General features: G+C 41.7%; 1 protein-coding gene across 1 annotated transcript in view; it reads left to right on the forward strand.

Moving 5' to 3' along the window:
- Positions 1-27,735, forward strand: part of LOC124719019 (tyrosine-protein kinase Fer-like) — a 687,090-nt gene that overhangs the window by 615,378 nt on the left and 43,977 nt on the right. The window contains exons 10-11 of the mRNA XM_047244689.1: positions 8,854-9,030; positions 16,639-16,852. Coding sequence (XP_047100645.1) covers positions 8,854-9,030; positions 16,639-16,852 — 391 coding nt within the window. The remainder of the gene's footprint in view (positions 1-8,853; positions 9,031-16,638; positions 16,853-27,735) is intronic.

Below are 27,735 nucleotides of genomic sequence, written 5' to 3' on the forward strand. Positions count from 1 at the left end.
CCATCTTAACCCAAAGGTAAAGTGTAGGCACGTCCAGCATGGCTTCCATTCCAGTGGTTGGTGTGCTGCTAATTCCGTCCATTATGGCTAAGCAGGCCAATCTCTGCACCTTAGCAAGCTCCTTAGCAGCAACCAGCTGTTCTACCTTCTTCCACCACACGACGGCCCCATAGGAAATCCTAGGTCTAACCACTGTGGTGTATATCCAGTGCATACTCCAGGGGCTTAAGCCCCAGTTTTTGCCACAAGCCCTCCTAGTACTCGCTAAAGTACTTTTTGCCTTGGAGCAGATGCTCTTAATGTGAGGGGTCCAAGTAAACTTCTCATCCAAGGTTATGCCTAGATATTTCACTGTCCCCTTCACAGGTAGAGTTTCATCGAAGAGCTTTAGATTCCAACTTGCATGCTGAATATGTCTCTTCGTAAATGGCACCACAACAGTATTCTTAGGATTAACTCTCAGATCCTCTTTAATGCACTATTTTCACACAATGTGTCAGGGAATTTGTCAAGTATTACTATGACAAGGTCATCTGCGTATCTTTTGGCAGAAGCATTGTCTGGAATTTAGTTCCTCAGTGAGTTCGTTCACCACTAGATTCCACAATAGAGCAGACAAAACTCCTCCTTGTGGGCAGTCTCTAGTGGTCTTAATTACCATCTTTTCATTCAGCATGGTAGCCTCTACCGTTCTTCCACTAAGCATGGCATACTAGAAGGTTTCAGATGGATTATATAATGGTAAGACAGATATTTAGGAACCAGGTTTTAAATTGTAAGACATTTCCAGGGGCAGATGTGGACTCTGACCACAATCTATTGGTTATGAACTGGAGATTAAAGCTGAAGAAACTGCAAAAAGGTGGGAATTTGAGATGGGACCTGGATAAATTGAAAGAACCAGAGGTTGTACACAGCTTCAGGGAGAGCATAAGGGAACAATTGACAGGAATGGGGGAAAGCAATACAGTAGAAGAAGGATGGGTAGCTCTGAGAGATGAAATAGTGAAGGCACCAGAGGATCAAGTAGGTAAAAAGACAAGGGCTAGTAGAAATCCTTGGGTAACAGAAGAGATACTGAATTTAATTGATGAAAGGAGAACATATAAAAATGCAGTAAATGAAGCAGGCAAAAAGGAATACAAACGTCTCAGAAATGAGATTGACAGGAAGTGCAAAATGGCTAAGCAGGGATGGCTAGGGGACAAATGTAAAGATGTAGAGACTTATCTCACTAGGGGTAAGATAGATACTGCCTACAGGAAAATTAAAGAGACCTTTGGAGAAAAGAGAGCCACTTGCATGAATGTCAAAGAGCTCAGACGGAAACCCAGTTCTAAGCAAAGAAGGGAAAGCAGAAAGGTGGAAGGAGTACATAGAAGGTCTATACAGGGGCGATGTACTTGAGGACAATATTATGGAGATGTAAGAGGATGTAGATGAAGATGAAATGGGAGATACGATACTGTGTGATGAGTTTGAGGGAGCACTGAAAGACCTGAGTTTAAACAAGGCCCCGGGAGACGACATTCCATTAGAACTACTGACAGCCTTGGGAGAGTCAGTCCTGACAAAATTCTACCATCTGGTGAGGAAGATGTATGAGACAGGCGAAATTCCTTCAGACTTCAAGAAGAATATAATAATTCCAGTCCCAAATAAATCAGGTGTTGAGAGATGTGAAAATTACTGAACTATCAGTTTAATAAGTCACAGCTGCAAAATACTAACGTGAATTCTTTACAGACAAGTGGAAAAACTGGTAGAAGCCGACCTCGGAGAAGATCAGTTTGGATTCCGTAGAAATACTGGAACACGTGAGGCAATACTGACCTTATGACTTATCTTAGAAGAAAGAGTAAGGAAAGGCAAAACTACGTTTCTAGCATTTGTAGACTTAGAGAAAGCTTTTGAGAATGTTGACTTGAATACTCTCTTTCAAATTCTGAAGGTGGCAGGGGTAAAATACAGGGAGCGAAAGGCTATTAACAATTTGTACAGAAACCAGGTGGCAGTTGTAAGAGTCGAGGGACATGAAAGGGAAGCAGTGGTTGGGAAGGAAGTAAGACAGGGTTGTAGCCTCTCCCCGATGTTGTTCAATCTGTATATTGAGCAAGCAGTAAAGGAAACAAAAGAAAAATTTGGAGTAGGTATTAAAATCCATGGAGAAGAAATAAAACTTTGAGGTTCGCCGATGACATTGTAATTCTGTCAGAGACAGCAAAGGACATGGAAGAGCAGTTGAATGGAATGGACAGTGTCTTGAAAGGAGGGTATAAGATGAACATCAACAAAAGCAAAACGAGGATAATGGAATGTAGTCAAATTAAATCGGGTGATGCTGAGGGAATTAGATTAGGAAATGAGACCCTTAAAGTAGTAAATGAGTTTTGCTATTTGGGGAGCAAAATAACTGATGATGGTCGAAGTAGAGAGAATACAAAATGTAGACTGGCAATGGCAAGGAAAGCGTTTCTGAAGAGGAGAAATTTGTTAACATCGAGTATTGATTTAAGTGTCAGGAAGTCATTTCTGAAAGTATTTGTATGGAGTGTAGCCATGCATGGAAGTGAAACATGGACGATAAATAGTTTAGACAAGAAGAGAATAGAAGCCTTCGAAATGTGGTGCTACAGAAAAATGCTGAAGATCAGATGAGTAGATCACATAACTAATGAGGAGGTATTGAGTAGAATTGGGGAGAAGAGGAGTTTGTGGCACAACTTGACTAGAAGAAGGGATCGGTTGGTAAGACATGTTCTGTGGCATCAAGGGATCACCAGTTTAGTATTGGAGGGCAGCATGGAGGGTAAAAATCGTAGAGGGAGACCAAGAGATGAATACACTAAGCAGATTTGGAAGGATGTAGGTTGCAGTAAGTACTGGGAGATGAAGAAGCTTGCACAGGATAGAGTAGCATGGAGAGCTGCATCAAACCAGTCTCAGAACTGAAGACCACAACAACAACAACAAGCATGGCTCTGGTCCACCTACACATAGTGGTCCCCAGATCATGCACCTCTGCTGCCCTTACCATGGAATCAAAGGTTTTGTTACTAAAGGCCCCCTCGATATCCAGGAAGATGCAGAGGGCTATTTCTTGGAAGTGAAGTGTTTTTTCCACCTTCTCGACGAGTCGGTAGAGAGCTGTTTCACATGATTTACCTGGTTGGTATGCATGTTGGTTCAGGTGTAAAGGGATCCTACATAGCCTCCTCTCCGCAACGTATACATTAATCAGTTTTTCCAGTGTTTTGAGAATGAAGGAGGACAGACTGATTGATCTCATATCCTTGGTCTTGGTATGGTCAATTCTCCCTGGCTTTGGAATGAAGACAACCTTCAATGCCCTCCAAACATTGGTTATGATTCCTACTGCTAAGCTAACCCTTAGTAGCCTGCATAGGACTCTTATAAGCTTTTCTCCTGCATGTTGCAGGAGAGCTGGAAAAATTCCATCTGGGCCAGGTGACTTGAATGGCTGGAATGTTCCCACTGCCCACTGGATTTTGTTGAAGTTCACACACTCCTTGGCCACTTCCCAGTCCTCTCTTCGAGTGTCTGAGAACCGTTGTCTTTCTGGGGTCACATACTGGTCTGTGTTATCCGGCAGAGCATATGGAGGAAAGTGAGTTTTGAGGAGCAATTCCAGCGTCTCCTGTGCTGTCTTTGTATATTCCCCATCCTCCTTCCTCAACATACCTCCTGGGTTAGTTGGTACTCTAGTGAGAATCTTGTGAAGTCTGGCTTGTGCAGCCGTGCTCTCCACTTCCTCACAGAATGCCTTCCAGGATGCTTCCTTTGCTTGTCTTATTGCAAGGTTGTAACTGACAAGGGCCTCACAATATTTAGCCCATTGTCCTTTGAGTCTCACAATATTAAACAGTCCTTGAGCTGTTCTACTGTGTGCACTCCATCACAGACAAAAATGAGTGCACCACAGTCTAGATAGACCCTCCTAAAGTTGGGATCTGGCCCAGTGCCCCCCCCCCCCCTCCCAAACTTTTCAAAGAACGCCATCTGTACTACTTCCTCCTGCTGCAAGGTAATGGCAACCAGTGGATGACCTACCTGGACAACTGCCATCCTAAAAACTGAGACTGCAGTACTATAGGTTTGTTTCCCTATTTCCTGCCTCGGTTTTTTCTGGACTCGCTTATCCAGGGAGGAGGGAGTCTTTGATTCCTCCCTTATCTGCTTACCACCTGTCTTTGGCGCTGTGGGGGTCTGCGTGTCCACTTCGACCTGAGACAGTTTTTTCCTGGGGGTCTTGCGTTCTAGTCCCTTTACTATCCTCCATTTGTGTTTAGGAAGCCTTTCTTTCCCTTCCTTTTCCCTCTGTTCCCTGATTAGCTTCCTCCTTTGGGCCCCAAACAAGCCTTTGATCTTAATCTGGTCTAGCTTCTCGGTTACAGTTCCCACTTCTGGCTCAGGTCTAGACCCTGATTCAGTAGTGGAAGTGCCTTCCATCGGTTCAGTCCCCGATGTTTGGGTATCTGAGGTCTCAATTTGCCCCTCAGTTTCTTTTTCTTTTTCCGTAATCGTGTCCGTGTCAGTCCCACGAGATTTGGGGATCTAGAAGGTCCACACCACGAATACCCCATGCAGTGTAAGGCTAATTACTCGGGGAGGTCGCCCAGTATTCCTGAGGCTCCGTTTGCGACACATCTTCCCGTGTGCCACGCACCCCTCGGCACAGATCGCATCACACCTCGGGTCGGGTCAGGGAATAGGGTAAGACTAGTAGTGGGTAGGGAAGAAGGGACATTGTGGGACACTCTTAGTCCGATCTATCGGCTGAGGCCTTCCTGGCAGTAGATCCTCTACCTTTGGCACAGCCCTCAGCTTCCCGCAGATATGCAAGCCTCTCCACCCACGCGGACAGTGCTTCGTCAAGGTGGTGTCCCCCGGAGAGGATGCCTGTATTCGCCGTGGCATACTATCCACAAGTTTATCGAGGCACTGTCGGTCCAGATTGTCCCACTCCTCAACGGCGATTCGGCACAGATCCCTCAGACTGGTTGGTGGGTCATGTTGCCCATAAACAGCCCTTTTCAATCTATCCCAGGCACGTTTGATAAGGTTCGTGTCTGGAGAACATACTAGCCACTCTAGTTGAGTGATGTTACCCTGAAGGAAGTCATTCACAAGATGTACACGATGGGGGCACAAACTGTCATCCACAAAGATGAATGGCTCACCAATATGCTGCCAATACGGTTGCACTATCAGTCGGAGGATGGCATTCACATATTGTACAGCCATTATGACAGCTTCCGTGGCCACCAGCAGCATATGCTGGTCCCACATAATGCCACCCCAATACAGCAGGGAGCCTCCACCTGGCTGCACTCGCTGGGTAGTGTGCCTGAGGCGTTCAGCCTGACTAGGTTGCCTCCAGACACGTCTCCGAGAATTGTCTGGTTGAAGGCATATGCGACACTTGTTTTTTGTGAAGGGAACGTGATGCCAATCCTGAGTGGTCCATTCAGCATGTTGTTGTGCCCATCTGTGCTGTGTTGCACGGTGTTGTGCTTGCAAAGGTGGACCTCACCGTGGACATCGGGAGTGAAGTTGTGCATCGTGCAGCCTTTTGCGCACAGTTTGAGTCGTAACATGATGTCCAGTGGCTGCCCTCGGACAGCCCAAGTGAGGCATGTCATTGACAGTTCCTCTCTCTCTGTATCTCCTCCGTGTCCGAACGACATTGCTTTGGTTCACTCCTAGGTGCCTGGACACTTCCCTTGTTGAGAGCCCTTTCTGGCACAAAGTAACAATGCAGACATGATCGAACTGTGGTATTGACTGTCTAGGCGTGGTTGAACTACAGACAACATGAGCTGTATACCTCCTTCCTGGTGGAGTGACTGGAATGATCAACTTCAGACCCCCTCCGTCTAATAGGTGCTGCTCGTGCATGGTTGTTAACATCTTTGGGCAAGTTTAGAGACATCTCTGACCAGTCAAAGGGACTGTGTCTGTGATACAATATCCACAGTCAATGTCTATCTTCAGGAGTTCAGGGAACCAGAGTGATGCAAAACTTTTTTTGATGTGTGTATTTTCTTTCTCTGTGTGTGAAAATATTTCCTGAAAGTTTGACCACACCTTTTCACACCTGTATAGTAAAACTGAGCTGGCAGCAGCTTTTTTTCAAAGCAGTAGGTTTCTTTCTAATTTCCTAAATTTGGATGGCAATAGTGTGAATAGCATTAAGCAGGATAGTGATAGTGTGTAGTGATTTTTTTCCCCTCTCTCTCTCATTCTCTCTCTCTCTCTCTCTCTCTCTTTCAGATGTATGTATTGTGGACCAAGAATTAACAATCAATACTGTTTCTCATTTTTGTGTAAATTCACTCCTATACATGATTTCGTACTCTGGGATACTAATTTCTTGATATCACATCCTCGGAACTAGGCCAATCTTTTTGTCTTTCGCCTTATAAAATTCCAGATTTTGCTTGTTAGATGATTATCTCGTACAACAATCACCTTTTGTTTCTAATAAATGATGTACAGCTTCTATCTCCCTGTACAGTTCCTCCTTTGATCTCAAACATATGTGCACATTATCTGTTGGCTAAAGTCTTCCTGAATACCCACTATCCTCTGTGGAGGTACTTACTCCATCCATTGATAGTCAAAGCCTTCTGATCTGACAGTTGCACTGTAATATCTTAAATCAGCTCCAATTCTCAGTCTCTTCTTGTCGTAGAAGCTTTTTGTCAGGGGATACGCTCTATACAGTTTGCAGATCCCGAGATTGATTATTTTCTATTCGAAGCCATTTTGTTGGATTACTTTCCTTAGGTACCTAAATTTCTTCACACGATTAATCTTCCCTCGGTTTAAAATTGTCCATTCTGATTCATCGGTGATGTTTGTCACTTATTTTTGTCTCCTCAATGGAGAACTGTAATCCTACTTTCTCAGCCATTTCCATCAGTCAGTCAGTCTTTGCAATTGCCAAATTAATACTGTTGCAAAAATGACTAAATAGTTTGCAAAGATCTGAAGTAATTACATTTTTCTGGAGACATATTGGGGTGTGAATTGAAGTTTGTGTTAGGGAGGTCATTGGACTAGGATATTCCGAACAGCTGTGTTAGCCACAAAGCCAGAGTGGTGTAGTGGATAACACATCTGCCTATTATGCAGAAGACCCAGTTTCAAGTCCCGGCCTTGACACAAATTATAATTCATTACTTCAGCTTCTATCCTTACAGTCTGCAAAGGACGAGCAGTCGGCGTACACTCCTTTCAGCTCGGGCCCTAGTCTGACCTGTTCTTCGTTCCCCTGTTCTCAGCTCAGTGTCTTCCATGATTCTCAAATGAGACACAATTAAAATAAGTGGAGAGAGCCCATCACTATGTCTGACACAGAAGTTCAAAAGGGACCGAGATTTTACGAATGAATTTCACTTTTAACCCTCTGTCGGTCATTCTGTTTAATCAGATTTCTGGATATATCGTCCATCCCAAATTCTTCCAGAACATTTGGTAACAACTTACTGTGTAGGAGAAGATAGATTGGTCTTTGCCATAAAGAAGATTAGATTTGATTAGATTAATACTTGTTCCATAGATCATGAATACGACACTTCGTAATGATGATGTGGAACATGACAGGTTAATAAAAGATGTCTGTACAAGATATTACATTACACAAAATATTGCATGACACTAATGTTTAAGTTGTTGTTTTTTTCCCCCTTAATTTATATCTAAAAATTCAGCCAATGAGTAGAAGGAGTTGTCATCTAGAAATTCTTTTAATTTATTTTTAAATGTTAGTTGGCTATCTGTCAGGCTTTTGATGTTGTTTGGTAGGTGACCAAAGACTTTTGTGGCAGCATAATTTACCCCTTTCTGTGCCAAAGTCAGATTTAACCCTGTATAGTGAAGATCATCCTTTCTCCTGGTGTTATAGCTATGCACATTGCTATTACTTTTGAACTGGGTTGGATTATTAACAACAAATTTCATAAGTGAATATATATACTGTGAGGTTACTGTGAGGATCCCTAGATCCTTAAATAGATGTCTGCAGGATGGCCGTGAGTGGGCTCCAGCAATTATTCTGATTACACGTTTTTGAGTAATGAATACTTTTCTACTCAATGATGAATTACCCCAGAATATGATGCCGTACGAAAGCAGTGAATGAAAGTAGGCATAGTAAGCTAATTTACTGAGATTCTTATCACCAAAATTTGAAATAACCCTAATAGCATACGTAGCTGATTCAGCAGACCGTCAATGTGTTGCTTCCAGTTTAACCTCTCATCAATGGGCACACCTAAAAATTTTGAAAATTCTACCTTAGCTACAGACTTCTGTTCAAAGTCTATATTTATTACTGGAGTTGTGCCATTTACTGTACGGAACTGTATATACTGTATATGTTAAGTTTCAGACAGGCACAATTAAAAGACACTTACATAAAGCTTTCAGCCACAGCCTTCACCTGTAAATGACACACACACACACACACACACACACACACACACACACACACACAAAATCGAGCACCCGTCCTGTAGATATAACCATCAACTCCGGCACCTTGGTCTGAGATTTTAATTGTGCCTGTCTTCTTTATGGTTAGTAGCAATTCGTATTTTCCTACATTGTGATATTCCTACCTAGAGCTTCTGTTGTCTGTTTTTAGTGTAAGCTGAGCTTTTTTAAACTCGAGAAAGTGAAAATCAGTTTATTGTTAGTATAGTATACAGACTAACTTTCTGTGACGTCTCTGTTTTAAGTTACTGTACCCCTCGACTCTTTGCACGTCCCCTCCTTGACAGCAAGTAGGAAATACGATGAAAGAGCGGAGGTGGTTTCTGGTGACAGGGCAGCTTCAGGTTCGAGGGTCCCGCCTTCCCGACGGTGCAGGAGCTGATCCAGTACCAGCAGCAGAGCCAGCTGCCCGTGACGGCTCGCTCCGGCGCCGTCTTGACCCGCGCCGTCTACCGCGAGCGCTGGGAGCTCAACAACGACGACGTCATCCTCGTGGAGCAGATCGGGCGGGTAGGTCTCTGTTAAAGAACTTGTAATGTCTCTTGCAGTGGTCTCTCTGCGATATTTTCAGAAATTTTTTATAAATTATATAACTCAGTACATATCTCGAAATATCTCTTCTTATCTTACCGATTCCTAAACTTTAATATACGATGGTTATCGATGCAAAGTAGTTTCAAGCCCTATTATTCCTTGGAGCGTGCATTTACTCCATGGAATAGCTTCTCTGCTATCTATGTTTTCTCTTATAAAAAGAATGATTCAGATCTTGCCGATTAGCTGTGAAAGAACGAAGATGTATGTGTATGTATTGTTGAGCTAGTCGCCATCTTGATGAGATTCTGTATGAGAAGGAACTTAATACATGAACTAAACTAAAGTAAGTGTGTTCACGTATTATTTAACTGTTTATTATTGACAGTGTCTGCTTACTACGCTGTGTTGCACGGGATCAGTGGGGAACGTCTGATTTACACTGGACGAACCTGCTGTTTTGTACGCTCAACATATCCAGTTTATTACTTCCAATAAATGGGCTAACACGGTCTTACCAGCAGATCTCCGGTCTTCCCTGTGTGATCACCGAAAGTTAATAATTATTACAAATGTTTTCAGGAGATCGACTGACAATTTTCGTTGCACCGAGACTTCGAAATTGCTTCACTGCCTTATGGAATTTAAGTTAACTTCAATTTAATCAGGATAGAACAGTATTGAACTGTGTGAATGTGATAAGTCTGCTTTGTGAATGAAAATTCCCTTAATATACGCATGGTTTTTACTATCCTGATCAGTGAAGCTAAATCAGGCTGGTGTGAGAGAGGTTTTTAAATTTCAGATCCCACAAAAAATATTAAAAACTGGCTGCTACTGGTTCTCTATTTCTCTTTCCTGTCTGCAGATGAGAATAGTGGGAAATGAGGGGATGCTTCACCTTCTGTATGGAGCCATCTGGAAACAAAGTTGTTGTTGTCTGATTTTTCAGACTGAAAACTGGTTCGATGCAGCTCTTCACACTGACCTATCTTGTGTGAGGCTCTTCATTTCTGTGTAACTACCACAACCTACATCCATTAGAACCTAGGTACTGTATTCGTCATTTGGTCTCCCTTTACAATTTTTGTTCCACCAACAATTCCCATTGTGAGAATGATCTGCCCGAACAGGCCTCAGAAGGCCCGACAGTACCGACTGACCACTTTGTTGTCCTTACAAGGGAACGTCCCTATCGCACCCCCCTCAGATTTAGTTATAAGTTGGCACAGTGGATAGGCCTTGAAAAACTGAACACAGATCAATCGAGAAAACAGGAAGAAGTAGTGTGGAACTGTGAAAAAAATAAGCAAAATATACAAACTGAGGAGGCCATGTGCAAGATAGGCAACATTAAGGATAGGGTGGGCTCAGGAGCACCGTGGTCCCGTGGTTAGCGTGAGCAGCTGCGGAACGAGATGTCCCTGGTTTGAGTCTTGCCTCGAGTGAAAAGTTTAATTTTTTATTTTCTGACAATTATCAAAGTTCAGGCACTCACACATAATCAACTTCACTCTCCAAAATTCCAGGACATGTTCAGATTTGCTTGGACGTATGCAGGATTTGACGGTCTACACAAAGATAAATTTGAAAACATTAAAAACATATGTTTTGACAGAGCACAGGGAAAACTGTGTGACTGTAAAACTGTTGCATTCATTTGTTGCAGTTTATGTGACAAACTCTTATGTTTTCATCACTTTTTTGGGAGTGATTATCACATCCGCAACAAAACCTAAATCGAGCAAGGTAGAAGAATCTTTTTACCCATTCGCCAAGTGTACAAGTTAGGTGGGTCGACAACATATTCCTGTCATGTGACGCACATGCCGTCACCGGTGTCGTATAGAATATATCGGACGTTGTTTTCTTGTGGGGGAATTGGTTGACCTATGACCTTGCGACCAAATGTTTTCGGTTCCCATTGGAGAGGCACGTCCTTTCGTCTACTAATCGCACGGTTTTGCGGTGGGGTCGCAAAACACAGACACTAAACTTATTACAGTGAACAGAGACGTCAATGGAGGAATGGACAGATGATAAAATAAAGAAAGTAAACTTTTCGCTGGATGGAAGACTCGAACCGAGGACCTGACACTAACCACAGGACCACGGCGCTCCTGACCTCACACTATCCTCGATGTTGCGTATGTTGCGCATGGACTACTCAGTTTGTATATTTTGCGTAGTTTTTTCATAGTTCCACACAACTTCTTCCTGTTTTGTCAATTGATCTGTGTTCAGTTTTTCAAGGCCTATCCACTGTGCCAACTTATAACTAAATCTGAGGGGGGTGCAATGGGGAGGTTCCCTCGTTAGCAGATACGTGTGATCGGATGCGGATACGGAGGGGCGTGTGGTCGACGCAGGTCTCTCCTATCCGTTGTGAGTTTCCGTGACCGGAGCCACTACTCCCCAATTGGCCTCACGAGGGCCGAGTGCACCTCACTAGCCGACAACACTGGGGAAACGGTCACCCATGTGAGCATCAGCTGAACCCGACACTTCGGTGCCCCAATGGGAGCCGGTGTCGCCACTGCGGCAAGCACTTCCCGTTAACATTACGATTACTCGATGCCTCGGGATGTCTCCTTTCGAACAAATGTAAACACCACTCGAGGGTTAGTCCTGAGGCCCGTTTCGTGGGGTAGAATTGTGCGTACGAGGCAGTACGAGGAACAGTCTGTGATTGCAGATCGTGTGATCGGCATTGCCAATCGTTGCCAGTAGACGATTTGTGACGACGTCGCTGCTGCTTTATTGTATCAGTTTGTCATTTGGCCCCGTGAGGCTGACTCACCCTGTTCCGGACGTCCCTATCTCAGAAAAATATGAGGAGCTACCAGAGTACCGGAAATGAGCGCGGTCTTTCTGCACCGAAGGCAGTGACGCTTAACCGTTGAGAGACAATCTCGGAGTTGTGCCTCAAATATCTTTTCCCCCCTAATTTGATTCAGTATCTCCTCCACACTTCTTCGACCTATCCGTCAACTTTCCGACGTCCTTCTGTAGTACCACATTTGAAAAGCTTTTGTTGCCTTCTTGTCTCAACTGCTTGTTGTTCGTGTTCTACTCAGGTACAGGACTGCAGGCCACACAAATACCTTCAGAAAGGACACATTAACATATAAAAAATTTATATGCGATGTTAACACATTTCTCCTTTTCAGATACACTCTCCGTGCTAATTTGACCACTGCCAGTTATTTTGACGTCTAAATAGAAAAGCTCATTGACTAATTTTAGTGTTCGTCCATCCGTTCTGCTGACCATTATACAGCCAGTGCTAGATTGGGTAGGGTACTGCTCCGGTTTTGTGTAGCACCAGTCTGTACATACTCTGTTATCAGGACGGGGTCCCCACTCCGAAAGGCACTTATTCACTTCCTACAGAACCCTGGTGTTCTGCAGAGTACAGCTTGCAAAACTCTGTTCTGGAGGAAGGCCGAGAATTCACCTGTCTCTGGATTGAGCACTTTTCTTCACAAATAAGCGACAACTACAAAACGGGACAACAAAAATATAATTAACTACAAAATATACAGAAACAAAACTGGAGAGTGTATACGAGAAACAACAAAACTTAACACAGTGAGGCAGACAGTGAGTTCTCTCGGTAGGACAACATATTTCAGAGTGAAGGGAAAGACTGTTTCCCCATCCCCCGCCTCCCCCTCTATCTTCACAGACACCATCCTCGGTAGCCTGCTGTATATGGGGCACAAACAAAATAGGACAACCGGGGGATGGCGAGGTACACAGAGGAGAGCAGCACGGATGGTCACAGGCTCGTTTGACTTACAGGGGAGTGTGAGAGAGATGTTGAAAAAACTGAACTGGCATGCTCTTAAAGCTAGATGTCAACTATTCTGTGAAAGACTACTTGCAAAGTTCTGAGAATGGTATTTAGGTGACAAATTTAGTGACGTACTACAGCCCCCTACATTTCAATGCGTGAAGACGAGATTAGATTAATTACGGCACACACAGAGGCACATTTAAGCAGACATCCTTTCCACACTCCATATACGAATGGAATGGGATGAGCCGCAGTATGTGCTACTGGGGAAGTACCCTCTACTGTGCACTATACAGTGGTGTTCAGAGTACAGACGTAGACAGACAGAGGTAGTAGACAGTTTATGGAATAATGACTTAGCATACTGCCTTCTGATCCCGGTACTGTGGAACGACGAGCATCGTCACGACACTGGAGTCACAGCACATTATAGTGCTTTACACACACTGTCCACCACAACACACGTGCGTAGTGTCCCGGCACTCGTGCCATCTTTGGACACGTAGTACTGGTTCGGAAAGAAACGAGAGAGAGAATGAGAGAGAGAGTAAATGCAAATGAAGGCAAGGCAATACAACTGTCCACGTGCTGTTTTACCGATGCCAGCAAGAGATCCATCCCCTTAGTATTTTTGTAAATTACACCACATTTTCCATTTCTGTATTTATTGTTAACGTAATGGTACATCATTTGCCAGTTACAAAATACACCGTACTAAAGCTTAAAGTAGTAAAGGAGTTTTGCTATTTGGGGAGCAAAATAACTGATGATGGTCAAAGTAGAGAGGATATGAAATGTAGGCTGGCAATGGCAAGGAAAGCGTTTCTGAAGAAGATAAATTTGTTAAAATCGAGTATGGATTTAAGTGTCAGGAAGTCATTTCTGAAAGTATTTGTATGGAGTGTAGCCATGTATGGAAGTGAAACATGGACGATAAATAGTTTGGACAAGAAGAGAATAGGAGCTTTCGAAATGTGGTGCTACAGAAGAATGCTGAAGATTAGATGGGTAGATCACATTACTAATGAGGAGGTGTTGAATAGAATTGTGGAGAAGAGAAGTTTGTGGCACTACTTGACTAGAAGAAGGGATCGGGTGGTAGAACATGTTCTGAGGCATCAAGGGATCACAAATTTAGCATTGGAGGGCAGCGTGGAGGGTAAAAATTGTAGAGGGAGACCAAGAGATTCAGAAGGATGTAGGTTGCAGTAAGTACTGGGAGATGAAACAACAACAAAGCTGATAGTATACCAATAATCACAGAAGATATAGCTAATAAATTAATTGTGAGGCCTACTTACCAAGACGGAAAAAGTGCCCTGTCGTCTGAAACAAGACACGGCCATGGCAAAAACACCACTGGCGCAAAGATGCGAGCTGGTTCCAGTGGCGTAGAGACTCGCCAGATGCGCGACTTCCACTGGTGTCACAGGCGGCACTGAAGACGAAGTTATTGACTTTGCCTCGGCCAGTTGCCAGGTGAGTACAATCCGCCAATGACTGGACGATGACGGATAGGAGGCTATTCGGAAGATAGGAGAGCAGGTCTCGCCCACTCGGTCGTAGATCGTCGGCCAGGGTCGCTAAATGAACTCTTAGAAGTGAACAGACAGTTGTCGTAAAATTGCATTCGCAATGTACTGTGAAATTTACCTGCAATTATTTGCACTTAGCCATTGAGGACCTTTTTTTGTGTTGTATTACAAACAGTGTTGTGGATGTCATTATTCCATTGTCACAAACGTAAGTAAACCTCTTGTGTGATTTTGTTACTAATTTGTTGGATTGTTGTAGAACCTCAGTTCTGCTATCCTGTTACCTGACTGTGGGGCATAGCTGTGTAATAATGGCAGGGAGCAATTGTCTTAGTGGTGTACTGCACCAGAAGCCATTCCACGAACCCATGAACTCAGTCTGCCGTAGCAACGACAGCAGCAACGAGGCATCTACAAAACTGGCGTCGAGGGCTTGCAAAAAATAGAACCTGTACTGATGAGCCAAAACATTATGACTGCTGCCCACTGTGAGATTTGATGTTGCCCGGTTGGATGTGTGATATGGGAAGAAAAGTACATAGGTGAAACCGAGACAAATGGGGAATGATGTGGTCAGCAAATGGGAAATGTACTGACATAAGCAGTTTTGAAACAGGGCAGATTGTTTTGTCCGAGGGAAGGAGCATCTCAAAAACAGTGAAGCTGTTCAAGTGCTACTGTCGTGAGCTGTTACGGAAAGTGGTCGACGTACGGTGAAACCGCGACCGGGCGACAAAGTGTCAGACGTCTACGCCTCACCACAGAACGTGAAAATCGCGGGCTCGCACAGTGTGTGAAATCGGTGTAGGTGGCGATCTGTGGCAGACCTGATGATAGAGCCCAGCACGAGTTGGGGCAGTGTTTTACAGCACGGTGTTCAGTGCACGGCATCTCTATAGTGTACGACTATTAACTGTTCCCCTGTCGATGAAATGACATCGTCAGTAGGACAGGATAATGTGGGCAGGGGATAGCTGAGATTCGACTGTGGATCAGTGGAAGTGTTTCATCTAGTCAGAATAATCGCGTTTCTCATTACACGAGGTTAACGGTCGTGTCCAGATACACTGTCACTGGTGCGTATGGCTGCTCAAAACATTCACTGCACCACAGATGTGGGCATAAGCATTGAGATATGGGGGCAATCACCTCAGTTTCTGTGGGACCTGTGGTAGTAATTGAAGGCATCGGTGCAATAATTGGGTACATCCACTTTTGGCTGAAAATGAGATTTTACTACTATTGCACGGATTGAAAACTGCTCAGTTGTATGCTGCAAGAATCGGACTTGTCTGTGGGACCAGTTCCGAATAAAATAGGGAATGAACTTGTGAATGTAAGATGTCTGGGGCAAGAGCCAGATATGTCCAGGCTTTGCCCTGTCATTAGTTAGATTTTGGTTTGTGAAAGAATCTAAGAAATTCACTGTGGTTAACATTACAGGATATGTATTTTCAGACTTCTCATCCTACCTAAGAAAGCCATTCAGGATAACATTAAAAACGCTGATAACGGCAAATTTGCTGTTTCGAAGTACAGGTACTTTGAATACTCCACTGAATAGAGGTACAAGTTTGCTGTAGTGCATCGTTATCAAAACTTACCTACCGTGATTTCATCATTCGGAAAGTCTCAACTACATTGACGTTTCCTGAGGAAAAACTTTATAAGTCCCTCTGCCAGTTAATGCTGAGATGTGTAAATACGTCATGAAGCTTGTCGAGAAGTATTTGGCAGCATCAGTCACAGATTTTACGAGTTAGTCTATATTGGTACAGTTACAGGTGCTATATACAGTTCATCAGAAGGAGAAGCACAAGGAACTTCTTATCATTAACGTTTCACACCTATTACTCATATTAGTTGTTTCTTTCCAGGCTCCTTGTATATATTAAAAACAGAGTTGTTTGGTCGAAGAGCAATACAGATCCAAGTTTTTAAAATTAAAGAAATATTGTTTGCTCATTTAATAAGATTTTATGATGTGATGGTGGCCTACTTAAAGGTTGGGGAAAGACAAAACTGATTAAAATATTTTTTTTTCCCAATTTGTGGACAATTTTTTGTGTCTTACAGAAATAAACTACCTTTGCTCTCCTTTCTGTCAATCAAAATGAGGCATATTATATACCTGGCCGATTAATCATGATGAGGTAATGTAATTACAAGTGCGGAAGTAAAGGAAAGATAACTTTTACAAATGAAGTGAAAGATTTAACACCGACTTTATTGCGACATTCTCTTTTGCAGGGTAACTTCGGGGACGTGCACAGAGGTAAACTGCGAAAAACTGGGATGGAGGTCGCAGTAAAAACCTGCCGAATGACAGTCCCCGAAGAGCACCGTCGCAAATTCCTCCAAGAGGGGCGCATCCTGAAGCAGTATAACCACCCGAATATTGTCAGGCTGATTGGAATCTGTGTGCAGAAGCAGCCCATCATGATAGTCATGGAGCTGGTTCCAGGTGAGATGAAATCCTAATACGATTTGATTTGATTTGATTTTTTATTGGTCCAGTTTTATCATACAGCACAAATTGTACAATTGATACTGGACAGGTCAAAGATAAGTTACCATAATACATAGTATTAGCAATTAAAATTAGGTACCCACTACAATTAATTTTGTTACTTATTCAGAAATTCTCTCACAGAATAGAAACAGTGCTTTATTAGAAATGCCTTTAGTTTAGCTTTAAATATTGGATGAGTAGTATTTTTCATTTCCTCTGGTATCTTATTGTGTAGTATTACAACAATGTTAATTATGCTCCTCTGATAGGTGGTTGTTCTGTGATATTTTTGATGTATATTTGATTCCCTTCTGGCACTGTAGTTGTGTACACTTTTGTTCTGTAGCAGTTTGCCTGTTTTCAGGAGGTAGTCCCTAGTGAACAGGATAGTTTCATAAATGAATAAACTTGGAACATTTAGGACACCAAGCTCAGTAAAATGGGATTTACAGGACTCCATCTTTTTAAGGCCACAAATTATTCTTAAAGCTCTTTTTTGCATTCTAAAAACCTTTACACTGTGAGTTGAGTATCCCCAGAAAACTATCCCATATCGGACTAGTGAGCGGAACTGTGCATAGTATGCCTGCAGTACCGTTGTTTTGCTTGTTGTAGCCTTTAAAATTCTTAGGCCATAGCACACAGATGATAGTTTTCTAGATAAGTTATTTATATGTGTGTCCCACTTTAAGTCTTGCTGAACCCAAAGACCCAACAATTTTTTGACACTTACATTTTCTAGGGGATCATTTTTTAATTGGGCTTGAATATACATTTGATTAGTTGGAGGAATTAAATGAAAATCGACACACATTTTTTTCAGTATTTATAATGAGTTTGTTTTTTGTGAACAACTCAGAAAGTCTTATCATAGAACTTTCTGCTGTGGACCGCAAAGTTTCTGGACTGGATCCAGTGAGCAATATGCTGGTGTCATCGGCAAACAGGTATACAGACTTTTAAATTACTGCGTGAGAAGTTTCTAAAAAGTTGTATCTTTGTGAATACATACGTGTTGTCTGTAATAAGTAGCCACAAGTTGTCAGCATTTAAAATGGGGTATCTGCACCCACATTGTAATGCACTGTGGAGGATTCTATTTTATATTTTTTTGGAGTGATAAAATATCAAAGCTCCGTGTCATGTATAAAGAAAGATTGCAAATTAATACCAACTTCCTGTGAGAATCAGAGTGGCATCAGCTCAATAAATCTGAATTACAGTTGCATTCTCTCTGAGCCAGTTCACTTCCTCGTGTTCTGCTGCTCCCACGGGAGGAAGAATTACGAGGGATGTATACTTACACTAAACTCGCATTAGTCCGACCCCCCAGTAGTCCAGTCCCTCAAAAATCTGACCCACATCCGAACAGTGAATTATCGTGCATGACAGTGTTGTTTGCGAATTACGGTGTTAAACAGTGCTGTACGTATTTGAAATTGTGGCATTCTTTACAGTTCAGTATAATGTCTTCCAAAAGGGAACACAATACTCTAGACTTCAAGCAAAAACTTGAAATTTTAGTTAAATTAAACTGAGGTTCTTTACGGGAAGCCACTGCTGCTGAGTATAGTGCTGAATGAGCAACTACAGGCTTACATGCTACAGAGACTTTGACTATCAATGGATGGGGTAAGTACCTCCACAGAGGATAGGGGATATTCAGGAAGACTTTAGCCAACAGATAATGTGCACATATGTTTGAGATCAAATGAGGAACTGTACAGAAAGATAGAAGCTGTACATCATTTATTAAAAATGAAAGGTGATTGTTGTACGAGATAATCATCTAACAAGGAAAATCTGGAATTTTATAAGGCGAAAGACAGAAAGATTGGATTAGTTCCGAGGATGTGATATCAAGAAATTAGTATCCCAGAGTACGAAATCATGTATAGGAATGAATTCACACAAAAATGAGAAACAGTATTGATTGTTAATTCTTGGTCCACAGTACATACATCTGAAAGAGAGAGAGAGAGAGAGAGAGAGAGAGAGAGAGAGAGAGAGAATGAGAGAGAGAGAGGGGAAAAAAATCACTACACACTATCACTATCCTGCTTAATGCTATTCACACTATTGCCATCCAAATTTAGGAAATTAGAAAGAAACCTACCGCTTTGAAAAAAAGCTGCTGCCAGCTCAGTTTTACTATACAGGTGTGAAAAGGTGTGGTCAAACTTTCAGGAAATATTTTCACACATAGAGAAAGAAAATGCACACATCAAAAAAAGTTTTGTATCGCTCTGGTTTCCCGAACTCCTGAAGACAGACACTGTATGACATAAAAAAAAGGATGTTATTTGACAGTAAGCAACTCAAAGAGAAAGTGAGATGGGAAAAACAGAAGGTTACGCAAAAGAGAAAAAGTGAAGAACTGGACATAGCTGTTTATAAGTGGTTTGTACAACAACGCAATATAGAAGTTCCAATCAGTGGCCTAGTAATAAAAGAACAAGCAGCTGCATTTAATAAACAATTTGGTGGCAGTAAGTAGTCTGCAGCAAGTGAGGGTCAGCTACAAAACTGGAAGAAATGACATCTCGGCGTGGAGCAGCTGACAGTCGCCGGGGAAAGTCACTCTGCTGATGAGAAAAATGCAGATGACTGTAAATTAGATGCAGAAGATAATCTAGGAAGAAGATTGAACTGCTGATACCTTGTACAGTGCTGATGAAACAACTCTCTTTGCCGAGACAGGGGAGAAAGCTGGCGAGTACAACCGACGGAAATGTTAAAGGTGTGTTGTAAATCAAATGGGAGTTGTATACTACACTAATGGTGATTGGGAAACCCCAACATCCACATTATTTTGGTCACAGTGACATAAATACACTACTGGTGCAATATTACATTCAGAAGAATGCAGGGTTGGACAGATAAACATTCTCTCAGTGGTTCCGTGAAACATTTGTACCGGCAATGAGAAAAGAGCTGAAGAAGAAAAAGATTCCACTGAAAACTATACTTATTCTTGACAATGCTTCCAATCATCCTTCCAATGTGACTCAAGCCCGATGGTATTCGAGCACTCCTTCTTCCACCCAGTGTGACAGCCCACAGACCAGGGAATTTTGGTATCAACAAATCGTCATTATCGACACGCATTTCTCTACCGAGAAGTGTGGAAAGCGATCGACTTACGTGATGTCGTTTTCCGTGCAGCTGAAGAATGGGGTAAAGTAGAGAGTGCTACCGTAATGAAGAGCTAGAGAAAAGTGGGGCCATCCGTCGATACGGAGTCTGATCCGGTGCCGAGTGACGGCAACGAGCCGGCCGATTCGGAATCGTTGACTGCTGATACTGTGTGCACTGACAAATTCCACGAGCTTCCGGGAGGAGGAGAAATTGACGATGAAGATGTTGCTGAGCGGCTGACTGAGGAAGACTGTGAGACAGACCAAACTTTAACTAGATGAAGAAATAATCAAAACTGTGGAGGAAAGTATTGATGAAAGTGACGAAGAAGAGGACATAGGAGGAGAGAGCGCAACGATATCTCACACTGCCGGTATGACGTCTTCCTGGAGTACAACCAGCTATGTGCTTGTAAAACGATTTCATGCCGCCATCACGTATCGTCATTGCAATAATTAAAAATTCGGGATGTGTTTAATAGTGAGTGATATGACCGTATAATTATGTACACACTCGAGAACAAAGTTTTCTTTGAAAATGAATGTATCCTTGGATGTATTAAAGTATATCCCCTATGTTTTTAACATAAATTTCAAATGCTCTCAATAATCAGGCACTTCCACTAATCCGACACCCGTACGTGCAAGGAATGGCCAAATTAGCAACAGTCCAGTGTAATTAAATTGATTAGTTGTGTATCTGTGGTGGATGAGTACTGTAATGTTAAGAAATACATATTGTTTTTAAATATTATGATATTAAAATTCCAGGATAGGGGGTAAGAAAGATAATGACGGACTCGTGACTCACAGACACTCATAACAGAACAACAGAGAATTTCACTACCTCTCAAGTTACTGCTATTTTCCAGTTTAATTATACACTCTTAAGAAATGCAAGGACACAAAAACAGTCAGTCATACTGTTGTGTACATAGTTCCGCGTAGTCAGCGCGTACACAACTTTCCCACTAGAGCGCGTCCCGCTAAGCACAACAGCGCAGGCGCAGCGCTCGTCCGTCTCCGCACTACGAGATGGCGCTGCCTTAGAGACGGACCAAATTCTGCTTCCGCCGATCTGCATATTAATATGTAACGCAGCCAATGAGATTGCTGCTAACGTAGAACCTTTTCTCCTCATGGATCACACTCACGCAGTGATACATGAACGCACGAGGTATTATAATGAGTGTACAGACCTCCGATTAGTCAGTCTGCCTTAGTCTGCCTGCCTGTATCAGTCTGCATTAGTCTGTACCAGTCTATAGTCAAGTTTCAGTCTGCGCCTAATAAGATTACCATATTCCTGCACATAGCCATGAAGAGAAATGTATAGACACTTTGTCAAGTATCAGAGATATGTGAGAATGAGATTAACGTACCAAGACCAAGGGAACTTTAGATTGTGAATTGTAAACAGCATCCAGAATGAAGTTACATAATATCTATGCTTTTTATTAGTTTAATAAATGTGTGTGAAAATTAATCAAGTTCTGTTTAAAGCTGATCACCATCAATCTGCTGCTCTAAGTGTGCAAGTGGCATTTCTATTGTCTGACCTAACGGCAGAAGATAAACACGCCACGATAAGACCACGAGACATATTGCTGACACTCGCCTACTTCGCTAGAGCGATGAGTCAAATAATCTAATGTGTACTGAAGGTCTTACAGGACGCACACCACACATACCCAACCACAGCCATTTCTTTGTAATTATACATCAATGTCTACAACTACACACATACTCTGCAAGCCAGCATATGGTGCATGGCAGAGGGTACCTCGCACCACTGCTATTTATCCCTTTTCTGTTCCACTCGCAAATAGGACGAGGGAAAAATGAATGTCTACGTGCCCCCGCATGGGCCCCGATTTCTCTTGTCTTACTTTTGTGGTCCTCGCATGAAATGTACATTGGTGGCAATACAGTCATTCTGCAGTAAGCTGCAAATGCCATTTCTCTAAACTTTCTCAATAATGTTCCATGAAAAGAATGTCACCTTCCCCCCAGGGGCGTTATCCTCCCTTCACAGTGTAATTTCTTCAATGGCTTCCTTTAATCCAGCCCGTTGCGGATCTCAAACACTCGAGCAAGTCCCGAGAATTGGTTGCGGAAGTGTGCTGCGTGTGATCTCCTTTGTAGATGAGCTGTACTTTCCTGAAAATCTCCCAGTAAAACAATGTTGACTGTCCACCTTTCCAACTGGATGTATGTGCTTGATCCAAATCACTTTTCAGTGTTACACCTAAATATTTAATTGATGTGACTGTGTCAAGCAGCCTGGCACTAATGCCGTATTTGAACATTACTGGGTTGTTTTTCATAAGAATCTGCTTTAACTTACCTTTTTCCACGTTAGCTCGGCAACATTTGCATTATGGGTAATTTCTTCAGTGGCTGAAGTTGACACTATTAAGGTTGCCTACTTTGGCTACTTCCACTCATTGATGTCATATGCTATCATATTCTGGGGGAACCAACCACTTGCAAAAAAAGTTTTCACCATCCAAAAAAAAAGCAATCAGAATAATGTGTGGGGTCCATCAAAGACATTCTTGCAGGCACTTGTTTCGGAAGATAGGTATCCTAACAACTGCCTCACAGTATATTTTTTCCTTGCTGACCTTTGTGTGCAAAAATTATTCTATCTACCAAGACAACAGTAAATTCCACGGCTATAACACCAGAAACTAAAACAATCTACATTTCGAAATGAAACGTCTCACTCTGGTACAAAAAGGAGTTTACTAGTCCAGCATTAAGCTGTTCAATGCTCTACCACTACATATCAAATGTGTTCATACAGAACTGCCAAAATTTAAACAAGTTCTCAAAGATTACCTGACAGAGAAATCTTTTTATACTGTGGATGAATATCTGAAAGAAAATGTATACCGTCACTAAACTTATTGTGTCTAGAAGTAGTTCAATTGATTTTATTGTGCATTTGAGCATTAGCACATTTTTTGTAACAACAAATTGGCTGTACCTGTATTTACTCTTGTAGGCCTAATATCTGATTTAACTTTGTGCTCTTATCTTTAACCTTTATTTGAAACTCTGTTTTCTGTTAAATGGTTGTTATGTCATCTAGCTGACATTGTATCTATTACTGTATTTATAGTGTGTCTTACGTAAACTATGTACAATTTGGCATTGAATTGCCCTTGTATTTATTGTAAGTTTAAATTGAAACCTGTACAATTTGACACGTTCCATATCCTTGTGATTGACTCACTAACTGGATCTACGGAAGATGAAATAAATAAATAAATAAGTAAATAAATAAATAAATGAGAGCTAGCTAAAATTCATGACAGCAAGCAAAAATTATATACAAATCGTCCTGTATCCTGCTACACTCAATTAACAACACTGTTCCGTACGTGAGGGCTTTGTCAGTACCCGCAGATTGTTTCTTGACCCCTCTGCCACGTTATTTGTACAGGAGAGTAGTCCTTCCACTCTTCTCTTGGCACTTCTGACGATACCTTTGTGTTCAACAAATGCTCCCTATCCAGGACAACGTAATCGGTTCTGTTACTTAAGAAGTCTTTGAGTCACAGTCATATCCGAGAACCTGTTCTGTGTGGTTTGGTCTTCGTTAACAGTGTCCAGTGGGGCACTGTGTCAAAAGGTTTTAGTAAATCTAGAAAGGTTTTCATACTTAATGTGAAGCTTCAATTTATTTTAATTACATTCTGCATGTTCTTGCACATTTTATCATTTGTACCTCTTTTTTTAAGTTATATATTTCTGATGTGGCTTCTTTATGGACTTCAATGTATAGTAGTTCCTTTTTGGGTGGTTAAACTGTGTCCTCCCTAAAATTAAACTTTGAAATCATACGAGAGTACACATGAACAATATTTGGAAATGGTTGTTTAATTCTGATAATTTTATAAAATACTTTTACTCTTGCAAGAAAACAGCACTGTAACTCAGTATACAAAAATTCTCTTCAGGAGATGAGAAGAATGATTCCACACATCTACTAAGGAAACTCAAATAGAGTCTTACATCATTAGAAAATCTCTTCAACTTTGCAACATTCTGTGACCTTTATCAGAGGCTCCCTCTCAGTTGACAGATATACAGTAAGCAAGTTCAGAGGGATGTAGGTTGCAGTACTTATTTGGGGATGAAGAGGCTCGCACGGGATAGAGTAGCACAGAGAGCTGCATCGAACCAGACTTTGGACTGAAGACCACAACAATAGATACCTGATGTAACGTTACATAAATTCTTTGAAGTATTGTGTGAAATCGTCAGCTGAGGAGTTTAGGAAGAGGAATGGTGACTTTCTTTAAAGTAGCCATTTTTCTCACAACGTGCGTGTGTAAAGTAATCTAGAAATATCGTGATTATCAGCACGAGTTGGGAACTCACTTGACATTATGTCTTGTTGGTGTACTGTGCTCATGTTTCTCCCTTCATACGTGCACTTAAATAGAAAAAACGAGCACCCGGTGGGCAGTCCTTTTTACACTATTAATTAAAATCGTGTTTCTCCATGGAAATTGTCAGTGAACTTTTCAGATGTAGCTTGTAGTGGTTGCACCTACTGTTGATGTATAAATTGACTCACTCCGTACCAATGGAAACTCTCCTTAATGACAGGAATTATCAAACATGGTGTGTGAATGAATAAACATATGAATGTCCTTTCCTTAAACATATACGAGGATGGGTTGTGTCAATGTAGACTTTCACATCATATACTATTAATGAAAAGTTCTCTCAGGACATAAAACATTGTCTGAAATTGTACTAAATTGTTTCTCCAAAAATTATTTTTAACAATTGATTCAGGGACCCAGTCATAGTTTAAATGGTTGCAAAAGTGCACTCAACCTCTTACCAAGAAATAACCCCAAACAAATAGAGAACATTATGATGGATATGGGACTTAACCACCGTAAGGTCATTGTAGCAAGACTGAATACCGTATCACACAAAACCACCAAAGGTAAATGCAAAATATATCTATTTAATGAAGCAGATAAAAATTTACCTGACACCTTCCTGAGAGACAGCCTTCATTCCTTCCAAACTAACTATGAAAGTGTAAACCAGCTGTGGCTTAGATTCAAAGAAATAGTATTCACAGAAGTGGAGAGATTTATACCAAATAAACTAATAATAGAGGATACTGATTCCCATGGTACAAAGAACGGGTCAGGACACTGTTGTCAAAGCAATGAAAACAGCGTGCCAAATTGAAAAGGGCATAAAACCCTCAATACTGGCGTACTTTTACAGTGAACGTCAATGTGAGGCACTTATAATAGTTTCACAGTGAAACTCTGTCTCAAAATCTGGCAGAAAATCCAAAGAGATTCTGGTTGTATGTAAAGTACACTAATGACAAGACACAGTCGATACCTTCACTGCACAATGCAATGGTAATTTTACTGGTGACTGCACCTGTAAAGTGGAGTTACTAAGTATGGTTTTCCGAAGTTCCTTTACCAAAGAAAAGAAAGCAATTAATCTGAAATTCAAATCAATAACTGCTGCCAACATGAGTAACTTATAAGTAGATATACTCGGTGAAATCAAGCAACTTAAATCTCTTAATAATTGTATACCAATTACATTCCACTAATAGTTTGCCGACATAATAACTCCGTACTTAACAATCGTATACAACTGCTTGCTCATCTATACCTAAATACTGGAAATTTGCATGGGTCACACCAATAGTCCAGAAAGGACATAGGAGTAATCCAATGAATTACAGTTCCGTATGGCTGACACTGATTCTCAGTAGGATTTTGCAATGTATACTGTGTTTGAACATTATGAATTACCTCAAGGAAAATGATCCGTTAGTTCATAGCTAATATTGTTCTCGTGAAACACAACTAGCTCTTTATTCTCATGAAATAATGAGTGCTATCGACAGATGATCACAAATTGATTGCTTATTTCTAGGTTTCTAAAATGCTTTTGATACCATTCTGACAAGTGGCTTGTAATCATATTGCTTACCTATGGAGTGTCATTTCAGATGTGCAATTGGATTTGTGTTTTTGTGTCAGAAAGATTACAGCTCATAGCAATTGATGGGAAGTTGTCATGTAAAACGGAAGATAATACCTGGTGTTCGCAAAGGAGCTGTTATAGGCCCTCTGCTGTTGCTAACCTATTTAAATGATTTATGAGACTCTCTGAGCAGCCTTCTTAGGTTGTTTGCAGGTGATGCTGTCATTTACCATCTAGTACGGTAACATCATAACTAGCTGTAAAACAATTTAAACAAAATACCTGTATGGTGCCAAAAGTAGCAATTGACCTAAATAATGAAAAGTGTGAGGCCATCCACACGAATAGTAAAAGGAATCCATTAAATTTTGGTTATGCAATAAATCATGCAAATCTAAATGCTGTCAGTTCAACTGAATACCTAGGAATCACAACTGCAAACAACTTAAACTGGAATGATCATATAGATAATGTACAGAAGGCGAAGCAAAGACTGTTTTATTGGCAGAACACTTAGAGTATGCAACAGGTGTACTAAAGAGACTGCCTACACTATGCTTGTCCACCCTCAGCTAGAGTAAGCTGCACAGTACGAGATCCTTACCAGATAGGATTGACGGAGGATGTGAAAAATGTTCAGAAAAGGGCAGCTCGTTTTGTATTATCGTGAAATAGGGGACAGTGTGCCATGGATATAATATGCAAATTGGGGTAGCAATAACTGAAACAGAGGCATTTTTCGTCGTAGTGAGATCTTTTCACGAAATTTCCATCACCACCGTTCTCCTCCGAAGGTGAAAATATATTGTCAGTGCTGATCTACATAGGGAGATCACTGTAATAAAATTATAGAAATTAGACTTTCCTTTCCCTCTCACCGTTCATTAGTGGAACAGTAGAGAAATACTGTGAAAATGCTTCAGTGAACTGCGAGTCCGATCTGAAGGTGGATTGTTCATAAGTCTGAAGCCTGACGTAACTCGGAGATCCCATACAGATAATAAAATATTATTATTGACTCAGTGGTCAGTTCTCCTTACAGCATTCAAATGTGAAATGATATTGCATCTGTAAATTATCTTTCAAACTTCAGATTTCAGTAACTTCAAAACTATACTAGATAATGACAACTGGTTTATAACATGCAACAATATGACTCATAAAGTTTTGTTTTTTCATTTGCACTCACTCACCGTAGTGGCACGGAGAACGTCCTGTCGGTATTCGCAGTGTTCGAATACGGTGCAAATGCGTGACTTCGGACTTCGAGTCCCGAAGGTGTGTGACCTCGGTTCGGTACACTTGACCGTGCAGTATAGTGTTGTGAGGTCAGGTGACGGTGGTGACCACAGAATCGGATCGTCTCATCTGATCTAGCTCTCTGAGAACTTTTGATCCAGAAATTGGTGGGCATTTAGAGACCAGTGAGGTGGTGCAATAGGATATCAGTTGGCTGCGGCTCCAGTCACGGTTCGGCAAACTCTCGTAACATGTGCAGCTAAACACCACTGTCGACAGGAGACTCACTGACGGTGGACGGACGAGTGATGCAACTTTGTGTAAGTCAGCACCGTGCATTGACCTGGTGACTGTGTATTCCCATTCTGTGCCTGTACGAGGACACACTGATTGCCTTATATGACAGTTCAGTTTGTTAGACTCTCAAATCTTCCCCAAAAAAAGACACCGTTCGCATCAGTCTCGTCT

Source organism: Schistocerca piceifrons, chromosome 10 (assembly GCF_021461385.2).
Source record: "Schistocerca piceifrons isolate TAMUIC-IGC-003096 chromosome 10, iqSchPice1.1, whole genome shotgun sequence".
Lineage (NCBI taxonomy): Eukaryota > Metazoa > Arthropoda > Insecta > Orthoptera > Acrididae > Schistocerca > Schistocerca piceifrons.